The sequence below is a fragment of the Balaenoptera musculus genome, chromosome 17 (assembly GCF_009873245.2).
Source record: "Balaenoptera musculus isolate JJ_BM4_2016_0621 chromosome 17, mBalMus1.pri.v3, whole genome shotgun sequence".
Taxonomy (NCBI): Eukaryota; Metazoa; Chordata; class Mammalia; order Artiodactyla; family Balaenopteridae; genus Balaenoptera; species Balaenoptera musculus.
Genome location: NC_045801.1, coordinates 19,332,969 through 19,353,057, shown reverse-complemented (window position 1 = coordinate 19,353,057; position 20,089 = coordinate 19,332,969). Strand labels below are relative to the sequence as shown.

The window sequence follows — 20,089 nt, the reverse complement described above, 5'->3', positions numbered from 1 at the left end:
ACAGACATAACGGGCCACACAGTTTCTGTCGCAGCTATTCCACTTTGCCATTGTAGCTCCAAAGCAACCACAGACAGTGTATAAATAAATGGCTGTGGCTGTGATCAAATAAAACTTGACTCACAAAAACGGGAAGTTAGCTAATGCCAACGCCTACAATAGCTGATAGGGCTTCGTTAAGTTGGGAACACTTTCATCATAACAAAACACAAGAGACGATGATCTGGGGCAAAAGGGGTAGACTGTTCTAGATAGTCTCCTTTTGCCCCTCCTAATCTGCCCTCTCTGCTTTACTCTGCGCCCCAGGAATAGCATTAACTAGGCACTAGCCCTCTGGCTGCTTGTTGGGGTGATCAACTGGGAGGCACAGAGAGAAAACTGAAGGCAGAAGAAAATCGAGCTCCTTATATTTATTCCCCCAGGTTCCTCCCTGCCAGGCTGAAGGAGGCAGTAGCTCCACTCTTCTATCAAAGACCATAGCTCCTGTAAGGTTAAGTCTTTCCTACAGGTACAGTAGGTTCTTGTAACCTCTCCCTTCTTTTGTTCTTTCAGGTTTAGAAGTGATAACTTGTTTCTCGTTGCTAACCTAGGGTGCTCCTCCAACTTTTGTTGGTTCCTCTTAACCCTAAGTAGTCCCTTCATTACTTCCCTCAATTAATCTGTAGAATGTGCCTTCTGGGACCCTAGCCCATAGGCCACCTAACCAACCTTTCCAATGGGAGACCTAAAAATCATCTACAACTCCTTTCTAGCATTCCTAGTTAAGAGTCATCTGCAATTCCTTTCTGCCTATCATTCTGCCAGGGGTAGAGGATGTGGAAAGGGGAACGTCTGATTAAAAATGGCTCCATCACTTGCTATCTTCATGCCCTTAAGAAATTTACTTATCCTCCATTCTTTCAGCTGCTTTATTTATAAAAATAAGACTTAAAATAGTATCTATCTAAAAAAAAAATAGTATCTATCTCATGAGGTTACTGTGAAGATTAAGTGAAATCATACACACAAAACCATGTAAGATGGTCTTACATGTAGTATGTACGTAATAAATGTTCACTATCAGTCAATCATGTCAACTCTATGTCATTTTACTAATGATACCTCCATTCAGGGCTAAATCATTTCTACCCTAGATTATTACAGTAACCTTTTAACAAGACTCTTTAATCCTCATAACTTCCATACCCAATTCATACAACCCAACACACCTAAAGTACCCTTCCATGAAGTATAAGGTCAATAATCATATGTAAGGGATTTTGAAAGAGAAATTCCTTAAATGAGGATATTGGACTTAATAAACCTTTAAGGATCCTTATAAATCTAAGATTCTGTGTTTCTAATGAAAAGGTTCCATTTTTAAATAGCTCATCTTAAGTAAACAAGTTTGAGAGGGAAGTTGATGTCCTCACTCAAAGAAAACCGGCTCTCACTGAGATTTTGATCTGGTTAATACAGATCGCCCTGAAAGAATAAATTATTTGGGTTATCAAGGACTTTTCCTAGAACGGATATATCAATAATCCATACATCTAAATTGGGGCGGGGCGGGCAGTTTACTAGGTTTTAAACACCTCATCTAGAGCTTCAGTGTAAAGCAATGCCACCTAAACAAGGGCAGCCGAGAATCAGAAAACACAAGTGGCCCCTTAACAGCCAAGTTAAAAAGTCAGTGCACGTACCAACCTTAACATTTTTCATAGAAGAAATCTCGCTGTGGACTTATTCTTCTTTCATACACGATTCTAAGATGTTTGGTAATACAGACTTTCATACTCCACAACAGATTAAAAGAAATAAAACTTTAATCAGGAAACAGGAAGGAAAAGAAAAAAGGAAAGAGAGAATTGAGATGGCAGCCAATACAGCACAGCCATGGCCCTTAGAGTCATATAGACTTTTGAATTCTAATTATTACCTATTCTCGAAACACAGTTACCCGGACAGAAAAGTTTCTAAGTACTGTAAAGGAAGGACTGTTATTGCTTATAACCGCTGAGAATATACTTACCACAACAGATTTTCTCTGGAAGTTTATGTTGTTGATGCAGACGACCTGATGAGTTGTACATTAAAGAATAAAGAAAATATTTCAGTTATTAAATAATGCATAACTCTATCCAAGTATAAACAAGGACTGTGCTCTAGGCAGCTCAGAATCACACTTATCTGTCATGCTAAAACCCTACAAATTAGGGTAACTTGCTCATTTTAAATTTATCAACAGCTACGAAAATAAATTTCTTTGGACAAAAATGCAACTTAGTACTTTAAGAAAAAGGTTTATTAACCTGCAAGAAGCAGCAGATCTGCTGAATTACACCGTCATTCAAACCATTTTCGCCCTACAAACACCATTCCCATCACCGTGAGTGGCTCCCAGTTTCCCACTAGGCCTCCCAGGCCCACGAAATCAGTTTCAAGCAGTCACAAAATATAACTAATGAAAACCAAACGTAGAAGAAAGGGAGATAAAAAAATACTTATAATTTATAGGGCCTTGGGCTTTCAAAGCCCTTGTCTCCTTTCTTCCTGTTCATTCTGGCGGGCTCTAAACCAGTCGGCGGCATGAAGGGATCCCGCGGAGCTCGGCTTCCCGGCTTCACGGGGGGCGGCGGGGCATTACCGGTCTCCGGCAGCGGACACTCCCCGCTCCCCCGCGCACCCAACAGTCACACCCCGCGGCCGGGGCTCCCTCGGCACCCACTCCCGGCCCTGCCCGATCTGCCGCCGCCAACGCCTCCAACTCGCTCCCGCGATTCGGCTCCGTCAGCTGTCTCCGCCGAGCTTCTGTCACGGAGATGCTCCTCACACCAACCCCCGACTGCGCCAGCCAGCCGACATCTTGCCGCTCACCTCTGACCTGCGACGTCAGCGGAAGTGGGGCAGCCGTGGGGGCAGGAGTCGGAAGTTATGTGTCAGTGGGCGGGGCTTGCCCGCGTGACGGAGTTTTTGTTTTCGTCTTTTCGTATACGGATGGTGGGTGAGAACTGTTAAAATTTAGGAAAGCGGCCAGAGATATTTTGTGGGTGAGGCGAACACAGCGAGAAGAAGGAAACACTAAATTTTAGAGGAATAAAGATCTAGCGCAAACATATTGAACAGTATGGGGACAAGGTTTTCGAAGAGCCAGAGGCTGGGGACTAGGAACCCGGGAAATAGGAAACCAGGAGAGGTGTGCCTCTGGTCCGCTGTGTGAAAAGACACCATTAACTCTCTGGAGCCCAGTGATTTAGGCTGTAAAATACGTGATTAGACCTCAAGGAGTCTAAATCGAATTCTGGAGTCCTCACTAGGCACTGCTGCCTCAGTGTTTATTGAAAAAAACAAATAAAATTTGTGGATTATATAGACGCAGAATTTATTGAAACACCGGACAAATATTTTGAAGCCATCGTATTTGCGTTTTATGCATGAAAATAAAACAGTTGGAAATTCCAATAACAGCTAAATCTTGGTTAATTGTGGATTATGCAGTTAAAGAAAAAAAAAATTAACTTCAGACCAGATTTAACCTTGGCCTACCCCTTCCAACTGTCTTGGTGACAAGTTCATTAGCTAAGTTAAAATTAATTTGAACTTTGGTCTAAACGAAAACACACTAGGAAAATGAAGATGTAAAGGAACTTTATCAAGCATTCCAAAACCAGCCAGAGATTACTTGTAGTTTTCGAGTATTACCTGTGTCAGTACCCTTTATTATAGGATTATAAACTACTGTTAGCATTCATTTAGGATTAGTACTGAAATGGGTCTTCTTGAATTATAAACTTTAACACCATTTTGCATGGAAGATGGAGGATATTTAGGGAGATAGATGCAATTGGGTTAAAGAGAGGTCACTGGGTTAAGGAAAGAATGGGAGACAAAGAAGCAGAGAGGGAGTACGCAAACTTTCATCCCAGAGTGCATATCTGAGGTGGGAAGTAGATGGGCCCCTGGGCTGGACACCTGGTGTCTGTCAAGTGAAGTAAAATTGAAGCTTTGTTTTCCCCCCCATACTCCAAGGACAAAGCTAGTGGCAGAAGCTGACCTCTGCTGATGTAAAGAGATAAGATGACCACTCCTGAGGTCAAGGAAATTTCCCTGACTGCACAGGCACAGGAAAACTCCTTGGAGGTCAAAAGAGAGAGGGGTGCCACCCGTGATAAGTGTGGACACATCCCCACAAGCCTCTGCAGTGGAATCCACCTTAGCAAAAAGTTGGGCATGCATGTTAGGGAGTGTCCTAGAACAGGTCAGCTGTGGGAAAAGAAACAAGATAATTGGCCAAAGATAAACAAAGACCTGGAAAAACTGTCCTATGTAAGTGATTTAAATCACCTCTTTACTGCCCTCCTCCTCGGTAGGGAGGACACCCACACCCTTTCTCTCTAGGTGTGTATTTCTGCCTTGCTTCTGTCTTAAACAATCTGTTCTTCTGTGTGCTCTCCCACTTGTGCCATGTCTCTAATAATAAACTTTGTACCTGTTTTTTACAGTTTTTGCCTTCTAGAAACATTCTTGCTTTCAAACCGGGCAAGAGCCAGGGGAACTTTGCTTCTAGCCTGTAGCCCCTGCTGGACTAGTGGCTAGGGATCCCTGGTTTTCATCCAGGCTACCTAGGTTCAATTCCTGGGCAGGGAACTAAGATCTCTCTTTAGAACCGCTCACTGCTGTCTCTCTGAAATCGTATCTACATCAGCCAGGTGAACAGGAGCAACTGTCAAGCCAATTTCATCAATATAAACAACTAATTTAGATAAATGATATAGCATCATGTGACTTCCTGTTTTGGTGGAAAGTCAAAAGTAGAGGGGAACTGACTTGAGAAATGACATTTAAGTGAATAAATAATTCTCTTCTAGGAAACTATTTAGCTCTCTGAAAACTTAAATTTATTAATAATTAGAATGTCAAATCCTAATGAAAGAAATGCAATTTTAAATATAAAGAAAGCAAAACTGTTATTCTATAAATAAACCCACAAAGACTACTAAGAGACACGAAATACAGGAAATAACACTTTCTTTTGTCCTTGTTTTCACTGTGTACATAACACAAATATAACCTGAAAGATATAAAATACCCTATTACGTTTAAGAAAAAAAAGAGCAGTAGTTTTAAAATGCATAAGAGGAGGAGAAAAATGCCTCAAAGAATTAGGTTTTTAAAAGTCTGGTATACAAATACATAAAAAGTTTTCTTATAACCAGCAACCTTACAAAGCAACTTTAGTCACAAAGACAAGACTGTTGTTCTTTTTAAGAAATGGGTCTTCTTGAGTTATAAACTTTAACACCATTTTGAATCGAAGAGCGAGAATATTTAGTGAGTAATGCACCAATGGTTTGCTTCTCTCCACACAAATCTCTGTGGGAACAGTAAAAAAATTAATGAACATCATAAACATTCTAGGGAACATAACACAATTTTCACAGCACTAGCTGTTTATATCTCTCCCCCCCAAATCCATCTTTCCAACAAACATAAGGGTGTGTATTTGTGGGAGAGATAGGGTAGGGAGAGATTACTAAGCCATAACTGAACTAGGTACATTACATGTATGTATTATCTCCAAACTTCACAGTAAGAGTAATGTATTATTTAACCCCATGTAAGATATGAGGAAACTGAGGTTCAGGTGGTAAAGGATGGAGCCAAATTTTGCAGCCGGCTCTGTAGGTCTCTAAAGTCTGTGTCTTTTCCATTATATCACACAGGCTTCCAAATCAGACATAAAAGCAATGTGATACAGTGGGGTCTAGACTCAGAGAACCTGGATACCAGGCTACCTGTGTGAGCTTATCTAGGTTACCTACCCTACCTGAATTTTAGCTTCCTCTTCTGTACCTCAAAGGAGAGAAGACTTTGACTGGAACATCATGAGGGAAGGGAAGATATGGGAGGACCTGAGCTGGAGAAGGGATCAAGGGAAGATCACATAGGGCCTTGAAGAACATGAGAGGGAGTTGTAATTTAATTGTACATATAATGGGAAGCCAGTGGAGGGTTTTATTTCATGGAAAAGCATAATGTGATCTAAGTTTTAAATAATGGAGGCAATGAGTTGATGATTATGGAAGCTAGGTAGTAAGTACATGGAAGGTTCCTTATATTTTACTGTTACTTTTGAATGTTTAAAATTTTCCAGAAGTTTAAAAGGGGGGAGAGGAGAAGGGAGCAAAAACTAAAATAATCTTTGCAGATTTTTGCCAACAAGGTATGACAAGACACAGAGAGGGTGCAAGGAGTACAGCGGGTACAGTAAGAGAAAGACTGACCCTGGAAAGCAAGCCAGGGAAAGAGAAGAGAGAGGCCCCCCGAGGTGGGAGACGCAGTGAGGAAGTGGTAGTGTTTATTAGTGGCTTTGAGGTTGGTTCTACAAGCAGTGGCTTCAGGGCTAACTTGTTCTTCGACAGTCTGGCTTCTACCAGAATGTTAAAGTAAGGGAGTGGGAAAGAAAGAAGGTGGCCATCAGAGAGGGGTGCTTGCCTTAGAGTCATAGGAGGGTATATAGTTGACTGTCCCTCTATGAGCTGCAGTTTGCAAGGAGGAGAGCAAAGGAGTGATTCTAGAAGCAGTAGTAAGGAAGAGAGATGACATATACCCCACCTCCCAGATCAGTAGTTGTGAAGAATGATAGAGAAGACAGCCACCACTGGAGAAAGTTTGGAAGGAAGCAGTGTCTTCCAGGAATACTCAAAAAAAAAAAAAAAAAAAAATTCTGATAATCTAAAACCCTATGCCACTCATCATAAGAAGAACAGTCAAAATCCATTTGTAAGAAATTACTTACTCAATATATGGAGCAATATCTTCTTCTGTCCACTTCTCCCTCAGAGAGAATAGACTATTAAAACGTTCCTGATTATCCTCAGGTAAATCATCTACTTTCAGCAAAAATATGATTTCTGGTCTTGAGTGTCTATCCACCAAGGCTAAACCCTATAAGAAATGGGAAAAAGGACAGTTCAAGTAAAGGTCAGATGTTTAAAAATGACTCATTTACCTTACGTTTAGCTTAGCCCAAGGTATTTAAAACATCTTCCACATGAAACTTACACAAACTACCCAGAAACTTACAATAGCCTTTTTCATAAAAGAGCTCCTCTAAGCAGTGACTTACTTTCCCTTCTGTAATCTGGCTTTTGCTACCACCAATTTATTGAGATGGCTCTAGTTCTAAAGGTCACGGATGACCTGTCGTTGCCAAATCCAGTGGGCCCTTTTCTTGGATTCATCTTGCTAGACCCGTTTATTTTGTTAGTGTTGATCACTCCTTCCTCTTTAAGCCTGCATCACGATCTCATTATTTTTCTCCTAACTTGATGTTGTAGTTCCCTGGCCCCCAACCCCATCCCTCTACTTGTTTCACCGTCACTGTCCTGGGTAACCTCTCTAAACCCGTGACTTCAACCACCACTTACTTACAAATATTACAGTCATCAGCAAGTATCTTCAACTCAAATCCCTCTTCCAAGCACCAGACCTCTATATCCAAACCTATATATGCACTCATTGTGTTTGTCATCCAAACCTGTTCTCATCCTGCTAATCCTAGGAAACCAAGGCATCATCCTAGATCCCATTATTCAAACCCCACATCTAAGTGGTCACTAAATCATACAGATTTTAAGGCCTTAACATTTCTCTATCCTTTCCCCATCACCTATTTCTTTGGCCAATACTCTCTTAGTTAGGAGTAAAGTGTTGGAAACCTAAATTTTCCATAATCCAGCCAACCTTCCATCAATCCATCCTCATTACTGTCATAGTGTTCTTTCCAAAAGGCAAAGCTCATCACGTAGCATTTCTAACTGATGCCACTCAATGGCCCCAAAGAGCTTTCTAGATAGAGTTGAAATTCCTTAGCACAGTCCATAGTGTCCTTCACCAACTCACCAGCACCCTTCTCTCCAGTCATGCATCCCTACTGTGTGTCCCTATTTTTATCCCTCCATGCTCTCCTGGAACCTTGTCTCTCTTGGAACCTTGTCTCTGCCCTTCCATCTAGAGTAACACATGATCCTTTCATACTCGGCAGCTAAAGCATTCATTCCTTCAGAAAATCATCCCTGATTGACCAGTCAGATGGATAAGCCCCTTCATTTGCTCCCATAACATCTTGTGCATGCTTTTCCCATGGCACAGATCACTCTACATTGTCAGAAGAGATATATACATGTAATGTGCACCCCCATTGCCGGACCCCAGGCTGAGGACCTAGATGGCACCTTGTGTAACGTTTTCTGCTCAGCATCTAGCAAGGTGTTTAGACATAAAAGGAACTCTGTAAATATTGAGCAAATACTTTCACTTATTTAATAAATTCTCATTGAGCATATACTACATGCCAGGCAGTATGCTATATATTGGCAAGCAACAGTGAAAAAAATTCTATTAAAGTGGAGAGCAGAGAACCACATAATGAAACATTTTTCTGAAGCTAAGTGAGAGTACCATGAAGGAGAAATCCAGGGTGCCATGGAGAGTAAAACAGGAAGTATTTTTTTTAGAGTAAAGGAAGGCCTCCTTGATGAAGTGACTCAAAGATGAGTAGGAGGTGGCCAGGTGAAACTGGGGAGAAGTTTATTCTAGAACAAAAAGCTTTGTGTAAAAGTCCTAGGGTAGGAAAGAGCTTGATGATCTTAAAAATCTGAAAGAAGGTTGGTATGCAGTGGACAGGAGAGAAAGTATCAAGAGATGAAGCTTACAGGGGATGGTATGAAGGGCCTTGTAGACCAAGATTTTATATATTTTATATTGTAAAATATTATTTTATATTATAATACTCTGGATTTTATGTCTTAAATGCAATGGGAAATCATTAAAGTGATTTAAGCAAGATGTTCATCTAATCTGACGGACATTTTTGAAAGATCATTTTAGTAGCACCGCAGAGAATGGATTGGAGGTGGGCAGTTAAAAGTACAGAAGGCCCGCTTAGGGATGCTATTGTGAGCCAAACATGATAGTTTCAGCTAAGACAATGCTGATGGAAATGGAGAGAAAAGGAACAAAATGAGATACACCAGGTGGGAACCAGGATTAACTGTAAATGGGCCTGAGTGATCTCACTGAGTTGACAAATGTTCTAACACTAGACTGTGGTGGCTGGTAACTCATTAAATTTACTACAAATCACCCTTTTCAAAAGGGTGAACTGTGATATGTAAATTACACTTCAATAAAGTGGGATTTTTTGGGTTTTTTAAGGATTTTTGGGATGTAGAATGCACTCCTAATGGGGGGCTAGGAAAATAAACAGGCTCCGAATTCAGTTCCAATACAGGCTTCATTTCACCTAGTAACCTGCCGGTTACGGAGGTAATCACCATGGCGACCTTACCTTAAGCTGATCAAGCCTAGTCATCACTCCTTCAGGAACACTCTGTTGCCACACTTCTTGAAACTCGGCGAGATTGAATTTCACTGCATTCTGAAGTAGCATTTGTGCTGTAGCTCTGCATATTTTATCTGCACTCAATTCAAAATAAACTTCACCTAAGGAAAATGTATCAGAGAGTTTCACATGGTCCTCTGACAATTAATTATACAACTCATTATTATACACAACTCATCTCCCATCACCCTATGGCGTTCTTATTTTTAACAGGAAGACACTTGAAAAAGGCAAACCAATTTTAACACATAAGAGTTAAAATACCCGTTAAAATACTTTCCCAATCTTACCTTCCTCTGTATATTTCTTTCCATAACATTTAAGACAGTGTCCGATCATTTCCCTGAAAAATTTTAAACACTTATTTGAAAAGTTTTTCACATATTTATACATTATCTTTTAAACACCATTGCTAACTAGAAACTAAGATATAAATTTGAAATAACTAAAGGATTTTGGTTGCCAAGTATAAAACTTTACATTAGAAACTAACTAAAATACACTGGAAAGTTACTATATACCAGGGCCCATGCTAAATATTTTTACACAAATTATATGAGCATACCTTTATTATAAAATAGCTTAAATTATTCCTTTATATTTTTTATGGCAGAGAAAAAAAAGATACACATTTATTCACCCCAATGACCAAAATTCCCAAGTCCTTCTTGGTTGTATATTCTTTAGATTCCTATATCAAAATATAAATAGTCTATGCCCCGGGTTTAGTCCTACCCTGAAAATAATTTTCTTCCCCTTAAGGAAATCTGGAAGGACAATGAATAACATACTTACTCTGTCTCTAATGGTCCAAGTTCCTGAAGGCATGTATTCAAGGGAACTTTACTAAAAGACCAAGATTCAGAATCCACAAGCTGAGTTATGTGATTCAGAAGTTTCATCTCATAATCAAATTCAAGAATCCTCCAATAACCTACAAATTCCAAAAGTTATATTTACCAAAGGACATTTTTAACAAATGAATTGGCTGATAGACTGATAAAGCAGCAGTAAACTCTTGCCCACTGCGAAAAAGAGACATGAAAAGTCTTAGCTTTCTTTATAAACAATGCTTCTGTTTATGCGTGTCTCCTGATCATTACAAATTGTGTCTTATGGGAGATCAGATGGTTTTTAAAGAGTACTTTCCCTATGGCTAACATTTTGATTTTTTTCCAAATGCTTTAATACTCAATTATCTCACAATAATCTTGTCGTTCTAAATGGAAATATGGAAACCTGTAGCTGGTACAGTCATTTCATTAGAACGTCATACAAATGAGGTGAAGGTCATAGGTTGGATATCCCACACAGTGATCTCTGCTATGGGGCACTGCCCTGGTTACAACCCTCATCTCAGCTATCTTGGAGAGGTGTTCTCATGCTCATAAAGAAGTCTAGCTCATTTAGAGATAACAGACTCAGAAGTACAATGTGGACCAGTGGCAAAATAAAAGCTGAGCCTCAAGATACATTTCCCTATTCCTGTGAAAGACTATGAAATGCCATCTTATAACCAAAGGCACTACCACCACCCCTGGAGAAACAAATCACGTACACACCCACCAAATCAAGTACACTCACACCAAGGGAGAATGTTCCTATTCTTACTCTGAAAAAATAAAGGCAATGTTAAAAAATGGAATGCGTGATGTAAAACTGAAAAAGAAAACTAGGAAAAAATAATCTTTGCATCCCCACACACACATACCTCCCAAAATGTTATCCATTCCCATGCAATAAGTGAATAATACAGAAGGCTGCATTAAGCCCATTGGTTCTTCTTTTTTTTTTTTTTTAAGCTTAACATTCATGGTACCCCCTATAGCATAGTAATTAGCAGCAGGCATCCACAATTAGAAACTTTATGTCCGATGCTTAGGACCAAATGTGTCTCAAGGAACCACAACAAAGAGCTAAGTGCTTCCAGTTAGTTCTAAAGTCATCTGCAGCTGCTTCACTCAGCAGAATTCACCACATTTGAGAGTTACAGTCTCACAAAAGCTAATCTTGCTTGGAAGATTTAAGAGTGCATCCACCAAACCATGCTAATTTCCTCCTTCCTAACACATGGGTGCAGAATTACTGCTTCTCTAGGCAAGCTTAAGAGGGCTGAAAAATGCACACAAACATCTACTCAAGTATTACTGCAGGCCCAGATGCCAAAAAAAAAAAATAGCTCCTACTCTACCACTCCAGACCAGGAGATAATCAAAATACAAGATACTACTGGGTTTCTCCATCAACCCCTGAGACCAACACATACCACTACAACTTTTATACAGGCTTCTTACATAAACTACTTAACATTCAAAAGTATGTTGAGTTATCACAAGAAGAAACACATCTTCCAAGCAATTTGGAAATACCGTGAGTTAATTCTGAACCAGGAGTTCAAGTACCTGGGTTTTATGCATTATCCTGTCACTAACTCAACATGGAACCCTGGACAGGTCCGTTTCCCTTCCTAGGCCTTAGTTTCCTCACCTATTGAAAACAATGAAGGGATTAGACTACCTGATATCTAAGACCTTTCCTGATCTAATATGGTTCTTCTATTACCACTCAGTCCAAAGAAAAAGGCCTGTAAGGAGTGGAAAAAGTCACTGGTCAGAGACTGTAAAGGTGATCACATGTAGTCTCTACCCCACACCCCAAAATACAAATATCATCATCTCTGAGCCCAAAAGGTTAATAGCATGGAACAGCAATAAACAGGTGAAGATGTCCAAAAATGTCTCTCATATGATGCCCAATTCCATCATTATTAATAATAGTAAGTCATGCTACCTCCAATCTCACAGGCATTTAGAACTTGTAACTGGGCCATTATTTCTTCCTCACTTGCCTGAATTTGATCAAGCAAATCTTCAGTTGTATACTGAAACAAGAAAACAAGAAAAAAAAAAAAAAAGCAAGCACATTTTAACGCCAAAGAATTTTTTTTAGACTTACTGAATAAATACATAGAAGAGATTAAGGCAAGGTACCCTAGTTTAATTTCTTTTGTTAATCTGTAATGATTACTACATAAAATCAGTGGATTCTTAGAAGAAAACAGAGGATAACTCTTTGTGATGTTGGATGTGGCAATGGTTTTAGATATGATGCCAAAAACACAAGGAACAAAAGATAAGACAGATAATGTGGACTTCATCAAAATGAAAACTTGTGTATTTCAAAACATCATCCACACAAAAGGACAAATACTGTATGATTCCACTTACATGGAGATTTGGCATAGACAAATTCACAGAGACATAAAGTGGAATAGTGGTTGCCGGAGGGTGAGAGGCAGGCGAAACTGGGGAGTTAGTGTTTAATGGGTACAGAGTTTCAGGTTGGGAAGATGAAAATTTTCTGTAGATGGATACTGGTGATGGTTGCAGAGCAATGTGAGTGTATGTAATGCCACAGAGCTGTACAGGTCAAAATGGTTAAAGTGGTAAATTTTATGTTCTGTTTATTTACCACAATTTTAAAAAATCAAGAAAAGACAACTCATAAAAAAGGAGAAAATATTTGCATATCATATATCTGTCAAGGAGCTTGTATTTAGATTATATAAAGAACTCTCCTACAATTTAGTAATAAAAAGATAAATAACCCAGTTAAAAATTGGGCAAAGGGGTTTCTGTATAGGCATTCTCCAAAGATACGGAAATAGTCAACAAGCACATGAAAAGATGCTCAACATCATTAGTCATTAGGGAAATGCACATCAAAACCACAATGGTACCACTTCAAACCCATTAGGATGGATACAGAAAAGACAGATAGTAACAATTGTTGTCTAGGATGTGGAGAAACTGGAACCCTCATACAATGGAAATGTCAAATAGTGCAGCCACTTTGGAAAACAGTCAGGGAGTTCCCCAAAAGGTTATACAGAGTAAGCACAGGGCCCATCAATTTCACTCTTAGGTATGTGTGTGTATATATATATATATATCTCTATATATATAGATATATAGATATATAGATCTCCAAGAAAAATGAAAACATAGGTTCCCTAGAAACTTGTACATGAATGTTCACAACAGTGTTATCCATAATTATCAAATAATCAATAATATTCAAAAAGTAGAAACTACCCAAATGTCCATCAAGTGATGAATGGATGAATAAAATATGGTATATCCATAAGATGGGGTATTATTCAGCAATAAAAAGGAATGAACTACTGATGCATGCTACAACATGAATGAACCTTGAAAACAGCATGCTAAGTCAAAGAAGCCTGTTGGAAAAGGCCACTTATTGATTCTATTCATATGAAAGGCCCAGAAGAGGCAAATCAATAGAGACAGAAAGTAGATTAGCGGCTGCCTAGGGTTGAGGTGGGAGAGAGAAGGAGGAAAAGGTAGGATTAGAAATTAACAGCTAAGGGGTACAGGGTTTCTCTTGGAGGTGGTGAAAATATTCTAAACTTCATTGTTGTGATGATTGCACAACTCTGTTAATGTACTAAAAACCGTTGAATTATATACTTTAAAATGAGTAAGTTGCTTGGTATATGAATTATATCTCAATAAAGCTGTTACAAAGAAAATAATTCAATCAATCAGTCAAACTTCTAATACAAATATGGTCTTCAGAATACCAGTAGAGTTCTATAACTTTGAATTACATTTAAAACTTAAAAATTTTTTTACCTGGTTTATAAATATTTTTCCGTGCTACCAGGAATTAGTCCATTCTGACTTTCCAATTTCATAATGTCTTTTCTCAAGAGCCCCTAATTATAACTTTTAATTAAATAAATTATTTTAACCTCTAAAAAACTATTATTTCTTAGTTAGGAACATGAGAAGCTTTCAGCTACATAAATGTCACCATGATATCTAGGATTTGCTTTAAAATACTCCAGAAAAAGAAAAAAAACAAAAAAGGTGGAAGGCAGCAGGCGGACAGATAAAATGAGATTGACAAAATATTGATAGATGTTCAAGAGAGTGATGAATATATGGAGGTCTTTCTGTTTTGGGGTATGTTTGAAATTTTCATAATATGAACTTTAAAAAAAAGTCAGCATTAAGTGTCTCTATAGCTCTATTTTTTAAATTCCAAATTAAAAAATGAAAATACTAGTCTTACTTTTGAGTCATTTGAATCCTTTTCTTTTTGACTGTCAGGTCCTTCATAGGTATTTTCCATCAAAAGTTTCTTTAGCTTCTTTAATTTAGGTCTGCATCTTCTTAATTCCCAGTAATTATTAGAAAAACCAAAGATCTAGAAATTACAAATACATCATAATCATTTAGGGGCCATTCTAAAAGAAAACTTCATATAAAATTTCAACCAACCCATCTGCCCTCCACAAGAAGCAAGAAAAGGGAGCCAAAGTATTCTGCTTTCTGCTGAGAAGGCCCCCATCCAGCCACCTCAAGCAGATGGATGGGTATCTTCAGGTAACATCTTTTCAATCCCCAGTTAAGAAGAGACTGCCAACATAGTGAGCATGGATAATTAAGCTCCATATCTCACGTATACTCTGGAAACTAGAGTATGCCCAGAAAAGAATGACCAGGATGGTGAGAATTCTGCAAACCAGGTAGAAACACAGAAGAAGAATATCTTTAGGCTGACAAACAGAAAATAAAGAAAAAGCATTATCACAGTCTTCAAACAATTAATATATGATAAAGGGAAGGGGGGGAACCCTTGTTCTGTGTCGCTCATGATGTTAAGGAAAAAAGACTCCTATTCAATACAAGAACTTCCCACTAGTTAGACTTGCAACTAATTCCTTATGGACTTGTGAAACAGTGAGAGGCTTATCACTTAAAGAAATCCAGGTGACAGTGGCTAAATGATGGATAAATATTTCTTATCCCTCTCTGTATCTCCAGGATTTGCCCAATGTCTAGCACTTAGTAGGTGCCCAATAACTGTTTCACATGAAAGAAGGGAAAAACGCAGAAATGGATTGTCTCCTTCCAGCTCTAACATGGAAGGTCAGGGAATGCATCGACTCTAAAACTAGTAGAAGCCTTGATTGACAAGACAAGGCCCAGAGCCTAATGGAGATGCTGCTGAATGTAAGAAAAGTTTAAGGACCAAAACACAAAGATTGATTTCATCCACAGTTCACAAATTGGCAGCCTGCTGGCTGTATCCAATGCACAGATGTTGGTGTGTACTTTTGTGTTGGGGAAAAAGGGAGGTCTAGTATAGTTTTCATTAGTTGCCAACATTGAAAAATAAGATGTTGCTCCCCAAAATCTAAATTTTAAGCTTCACTTGGACAAAAGAAATCAGAAGATCTGGCAATGCTGGGCCTGCTTTCCCACAAGGCCAAGAAGTGCCCATCCACTTACTTGGGGCTTGTGTGCTCCAATCTGCCATAGATCCCCCATTCCCTATTACTCCTGAGACTGGGTATCCACTACCACTTATCAACACCAGTCTGCTTTGCTCAGGTGCATTCCTTTCCCAGCCTTTTTAAGCATCTAAAGTGCAACCACAGATTTAAAAACTCTGGTTAGTAGAGCTTTGTTAAGTTTTACTCAGTCTCAGAACACAGAATTCCCATAAGAAGAGCTCAAAGATACTCACAGGTGTTGTTATACCCTCCCCCAAACACCTACAAAACAGCTACATGATAAGAAAAATAACACCTTTTCCAAAAGGATGAACTGTCCATATTTCTAGTTAATTACAATGAAAGACACAACCCTACAAAAAACAAAATACAATATTTACTGGCAGTTCTTCTGTTCTAGCAACATATATGAATCACTGAACTGTCCCAGTATTTTCCCTTATTTCTATTCCAATTCTATTTTTAGGAAGTAGCTGGCCTAAAGTTTAATAGAATTAAAGGCTGTGCTTTGATTGTATATGTGTAACAATCTAGCCAGGATGGAGACTTTGGTTTGCTATCTGCCAACAGCAGTCTCCAAAATAATTAAAAATTTGTTATACATGGCTATGAATAGTAATGAACTAAACTAATTTCAAAGGTGAAAACCACACTTCCCTCAGAAACAAATTTCTTCATTTCTCTACCTCATCTAATGCACTAGTTATGGTTTGAGGGAGTCCTTTCAAAACCTATCCATGGTAAAACTTTTAAAATGAGTCACCTAATAGCAAATTTTCTATATTACAGGAAATGGTCAGCTTATCTGGGACTTAAAAATCAGATTGGGATAATAAAGACAACTTTACATGACTCCGAACAAACAAAAATAATGCTGAGAAATTTCAGATTTCATTAGAGAACTTTTCAGATTCTCTATGATTGTACATTTCACACCTCAAGTTTGTTTGTTTGTTTGTTTTTGGCCACGCTGTGCGGCATGCAGGATCTTAGTAACCCCGACCAGGGATCCAACCCTTGCCCCCTGTATTGGGAGCACGGAATTTTAACCACTGGACCGCCAGGGAAGTCCCACACCTCGAGTTTTTAATTAAACGCAAGATTAGCACATGTGTTGTCATTCTCACATAAATCAGGAAACAGAAGACAGTACCTCAGTGTGAATAATGTTACAGTGTGTCTCTTCCATCTTCATCTGGTCTGGAGTTTTACAACCAGGAATAAAAAGCAACATATTGGAAGTGTCTGCTATTTTCATGTCATATGTTTTGTCTTTACTGCACAGAACGGCATTCTCATCCTTATCACCACGAATCACAAGACTGCAGGAAAGTGGGAAAAGAAAATACTTGGTTTACTGAGACACCAATGGACATCTTCATTATAAACAGTTCCAAAATCCTCTAGGCTTCTAGAATTTAAAGCTAAGTCTTAAGGCTGTGTCTGGCCCCTGCTCTCACAGCCCTCCCATGAGCTCCACAGAGCAAGGCCTGGGCCAATTGAGACCCAGAGGGGCAGCCGTGTCTGGCCTCACTAAGGAAAAATAATTCTACATGGGCAAAAAAGATCCAAGGAGGCCAAGAGGCCAAATGTTACCACGTGGCATCTTTGTGCAAACTGCTGGGAAAAGCATCCAAAAGCTTCAGTCAAGATTTCACAATTTTCTAAAATTACTGAAGCAATACTTCTCAAACTTATGTGTAGGCACGTTAGGGAACCTTGTTAAAAAGCAGGTCAGGATGCAGTATGTCTGGGATGGGACCTAGGACTCTGCATTACTAATAAGCTCCCAGATGATGACCATGCTGCTGGTCCTGGTACCCACCCAAGAGCTCTCCTTCTTGTTTTGGCCTGAGTGTCCCCTAACAATCAAAGGAGCACACGCTGGCCTAATCGTCACCTATGCTGCAAAGAAATCGGGACCCTGAGGAAAGAAAGCTACAATGTTGAATGAAAAATATGAAAATGGTATGTTTACAAACTAGACTAAATGATGTCTCTGACAAAGGGTCACAGGTGGAAAAAAGCAAGAAGAAGGAAGAGGGGAAGGACAAAAGTGAGGAGGTGGAAGAAGAAAAATGATAAAGATAATGGAGATGACAAAAAAGGAGTTGATTCTAGTAGTTTTCCTTGTCTATAAAGTATTTAAACCTCCTGTACACAAGTCACTTCTTTTAAATAAATAATAAAAAACCTGAAATAGAAGACTGAAAATATTTTTTTAAAACTAATCCTTAAGTGAAAATAAAAGGTTTTGTTTTAAAGCTTCTTGGTACTAACAACATTTAATAGTCCCAAGTACCTACTCTTAACATTTATTTCCACATGGCACTATCCCTGCTTTCAAATATTTTGTTTAAAACAACTACCCCGGGCTTCCCTGGTGGCGCAGTGGTTGAGAATCTGCCTGCCAATGCAGGGGACGCGGGTTCGAGCCCTGGTCTGGGAAGATCCCACATGCCGCGGAGCAACTGGGCCCGTGAGCCACAACTACTGAGCCTGCGCGTCTGGAGCCTGTGCTCCGCAACAAGAGAGGCCGCGACAGTGAGAGGCCCGCGCACCGCGATGAAGAGTGGCCCCCGCTTGCCACAACTAGAGAAAGCCCTCGCACAGAAACGAAGACCCAACACACCCAAAAAATAAATAAATAAATAAATTTAAAAAAAAAAAAAAAAAATTCTGCTTCTTTGAAGGAGAAGAATTTAAAAAAAAAAAAAAAAAACAACTACCCCTTCACTCTGCAAAAAAAAAAAATTAAAACACACATTTTCATTCTGGTTTTTGCCAGCTAGATTAACTATAACTGGACAAAGAAGGTCCTCGCACCTGAAGTCTTTTCTCAAATTCCTGCCAACTCAGCTGGGATGAAAACCCATGAGTGATGTTCTCCTTCAGTTCCCTTGAAGATACATTATTTCTAGCATCTGAAGACTGGCCAGTTAACTATAACACGGTTAGATGAGTAAAGTAGCCAAAGTGCAAGCCTAAAGGATTCAATTAAAAAAGCATACCAGAGAACAAACTATACCTAATAAAATACAGGTGTTGGAGGGACAACAGAGCAGAACAGAGCCCCTAACTCCTCATTTCCCTCATTTCCCCGGACTGCACAAAGTTGACAGAACGGACTTCTCCTCTGTTTTTTAACCCATGGTCTTGCAGCAAATGTGTAGCTGACCTAGAATTAGAAAACAGCTTCCGATCCCCATTGAGTGACCCCAAGCAAGTCTGTTTTTTGAGGGCCTTCCACAATTACCAAGTCTGTAAAAACAGCTTTACACTCGTTCCCCCCCAGTCCTATCTACTGAGTAAAATACGTATAAGTAGCAGGCAAGAGGAACTCCATAAATACTGGATATTACCATTGGACTTCAAGATAGAATGGCAAAGCGTTCTGTGTAGTGCCTGGCCTCGCTGTTAACATTTCTAAAACTTCCCCGAGGTTCTATTTCCTGACTTGTTTCCGCTGACAGAGGCCTCCAAGACCAGCCGGACTAGTCCAGCTAACTGGACGGACCAACAGTGGCGCGGACTCCTCGGGAAAAGGCAGCCAGCTGGGGATCAGGTCACCGGCCTGCTGCGAGGGACCTGGTCAAATCAATGCACCTCTCTGGCCCAGTTTCCCCATCCTGTGTTTCCCCGCAGGAAAATCAGAAGGTGAATGGCAAGAGGCTGGAGGCGACAGGTCCCGGCCCCGGCTCACCTGTGTCCTGCCTCAAGCTGCTGGCACAGCGCGGGCTCCAACTCGAGCAGGCAGAAGTCGCCGGCGGCTGCGCTGGCCCCGGGGCCGAAGCCCAGGCAGTGCACGGTGGGCAGCAGCTCGGCCGCGTTCAGCTTGGCGATCTGCAGGGTCGCGTCCACCTCGTCGCGGGTCCTCCTCATCGCCGCGCGGGTTCGGAGGGGGGGGTCCCGCGGTGCGCGAGGGGCCGCAGGTTTAAGACAGGAGAACGAAGCTCCCCGGGTGGCCGCGACCCGGCGAAACAAACAAGAAATAGAACAGCGCCTGTTTTAAAAGCGCGCCTAGGCGGCTGGGGGCGTGTTTCCGGGGCGGAGCGTGCCGCGGGGGCGTTCCCGAGAGAGTCCGAAAGCTTCCCGGACTCGTGCCCTGCCGAGGACTGCCGGCTCACCCGAGGCCTAGCAGCGGCTGCTGGAAGGAAACCCGGCCTCTGCGGGGAGCTCTCGGCGGAAGCTGGCGGGAGCTGAGCTGAGACCCCGCGGGGCGCCACGTGGAACCTTCCCCCACCGCTTCCGCTGCCCTCCTCCCCGCCCTGTTTCCTGCCAATACCCCCCTTTCCTCGCCATCCAAATAGTCGCGTCTTCCGCCAGTGGCGGGTCTTGCAATAAGCACTTTGCATGCATAATTTCATGAATCCTTCACC

At 40.4% G+C, this 20,089-nt stretch overlaps 2 protein-coding genes across 9 annotated transcripts in view; both read right to left on the bottom strand.

Moving 5' to 3' along the window:
- TAF2 (TATA-box binding protein associated factor 2) overlaps positions 1 to 2,862 on the bottom strand; it is an 81,700-nt gene extending 78,838 nt beyond the window's left edge. For all 7 annotated transcript variants that reach the window (XM_036830116.1, XM_036830117.1, XM_036830118.1 and 4 more), the window contains exons 1-2: positions 2,488 to 2,862; positions 2,012 to 2,066 (exon numbers count right to left, since the gene is read on the bottom strand). In XM_036830116.1, the coding sequence (XP_036686011.1) occupies positions 2,012 to 2,066; positions 2,488 to 2,570 (138 nt within the window). In that variant the 5' untranslated portion in view covers positions 2,571 to 2,862. The remainder of the gene's footprint in view (positions 1 to 2,011; positions 2,067 to 2,487) is intronic.
- Positions 2,863 to 3,344: 482 nt separating this feature from the next.
- DSCC1 (DNA replication and sister chromatid cohesion 1) lies at positions 3,345 to 19,858 on the bottom strand. Of its 2 annotated transcripts, none has more exons than XM_036829793.1 (9): positions 19,414 to 19,858; positions 16,864 to 17,032; positions 14,483 to 14,617; positions 12,176 to 12,266; positions 10,181 to 10,319; positions 9,676 to 9,728; positions 9,332 to 9,486; positions 6,779 to 6,927; positions 3,345 to 5,352 (listed from the first exon to the last, which is right to left on the bottom strand). In XM_036829793.1, the coding sequence occupies exons 1-9, from the start codon at positions 19,590 to 19,592 to the stop codon at positions 5,244 to 5,246; spliced, it is 1,179 nt and encodes a 392-aa protein (XP_036685688.1). In that variant the 5' UTR covers positions 19,593 to 19,858; the 3' UTR covers positions 3,345 to 5,243. The 2 variants fall into 2 exon arrangements, with proteins under 2 accessions (XP_036685688.1, XP_036685689.1); XM_036829794.1 differs by lacking the exon at positions 19,414 to 19,858 and adding an exon at positions 19,073 to 19,170.
- Between the last annotated feature and the right edge of the window lie 231 nt (positions 19,859 to 20,089).

Coding starts and splice junctions, on each gene's coding strand:
- DSCC1 (XM_036829793.1), bottom strand. CDS start 19,592: ATGAGGAGGACCCGCGACGAGGTGGACGCGACCCTGCAGATCGCCAAG. Junction 17,033..19,413: donor CAGCTTGAGGCAGGACACAG/GTGAGCCGGGGC, acceptor ACTTTCCTGCAG/TCTTGTGATTCGTGGTGATA. Junction 5,353..6,778: donor GATATTGCTCCATATATTGA/GTAAGTAATTTC, acceptor CTGTTCCCACAG/AGATTTGTGTGGAGAGAAGC.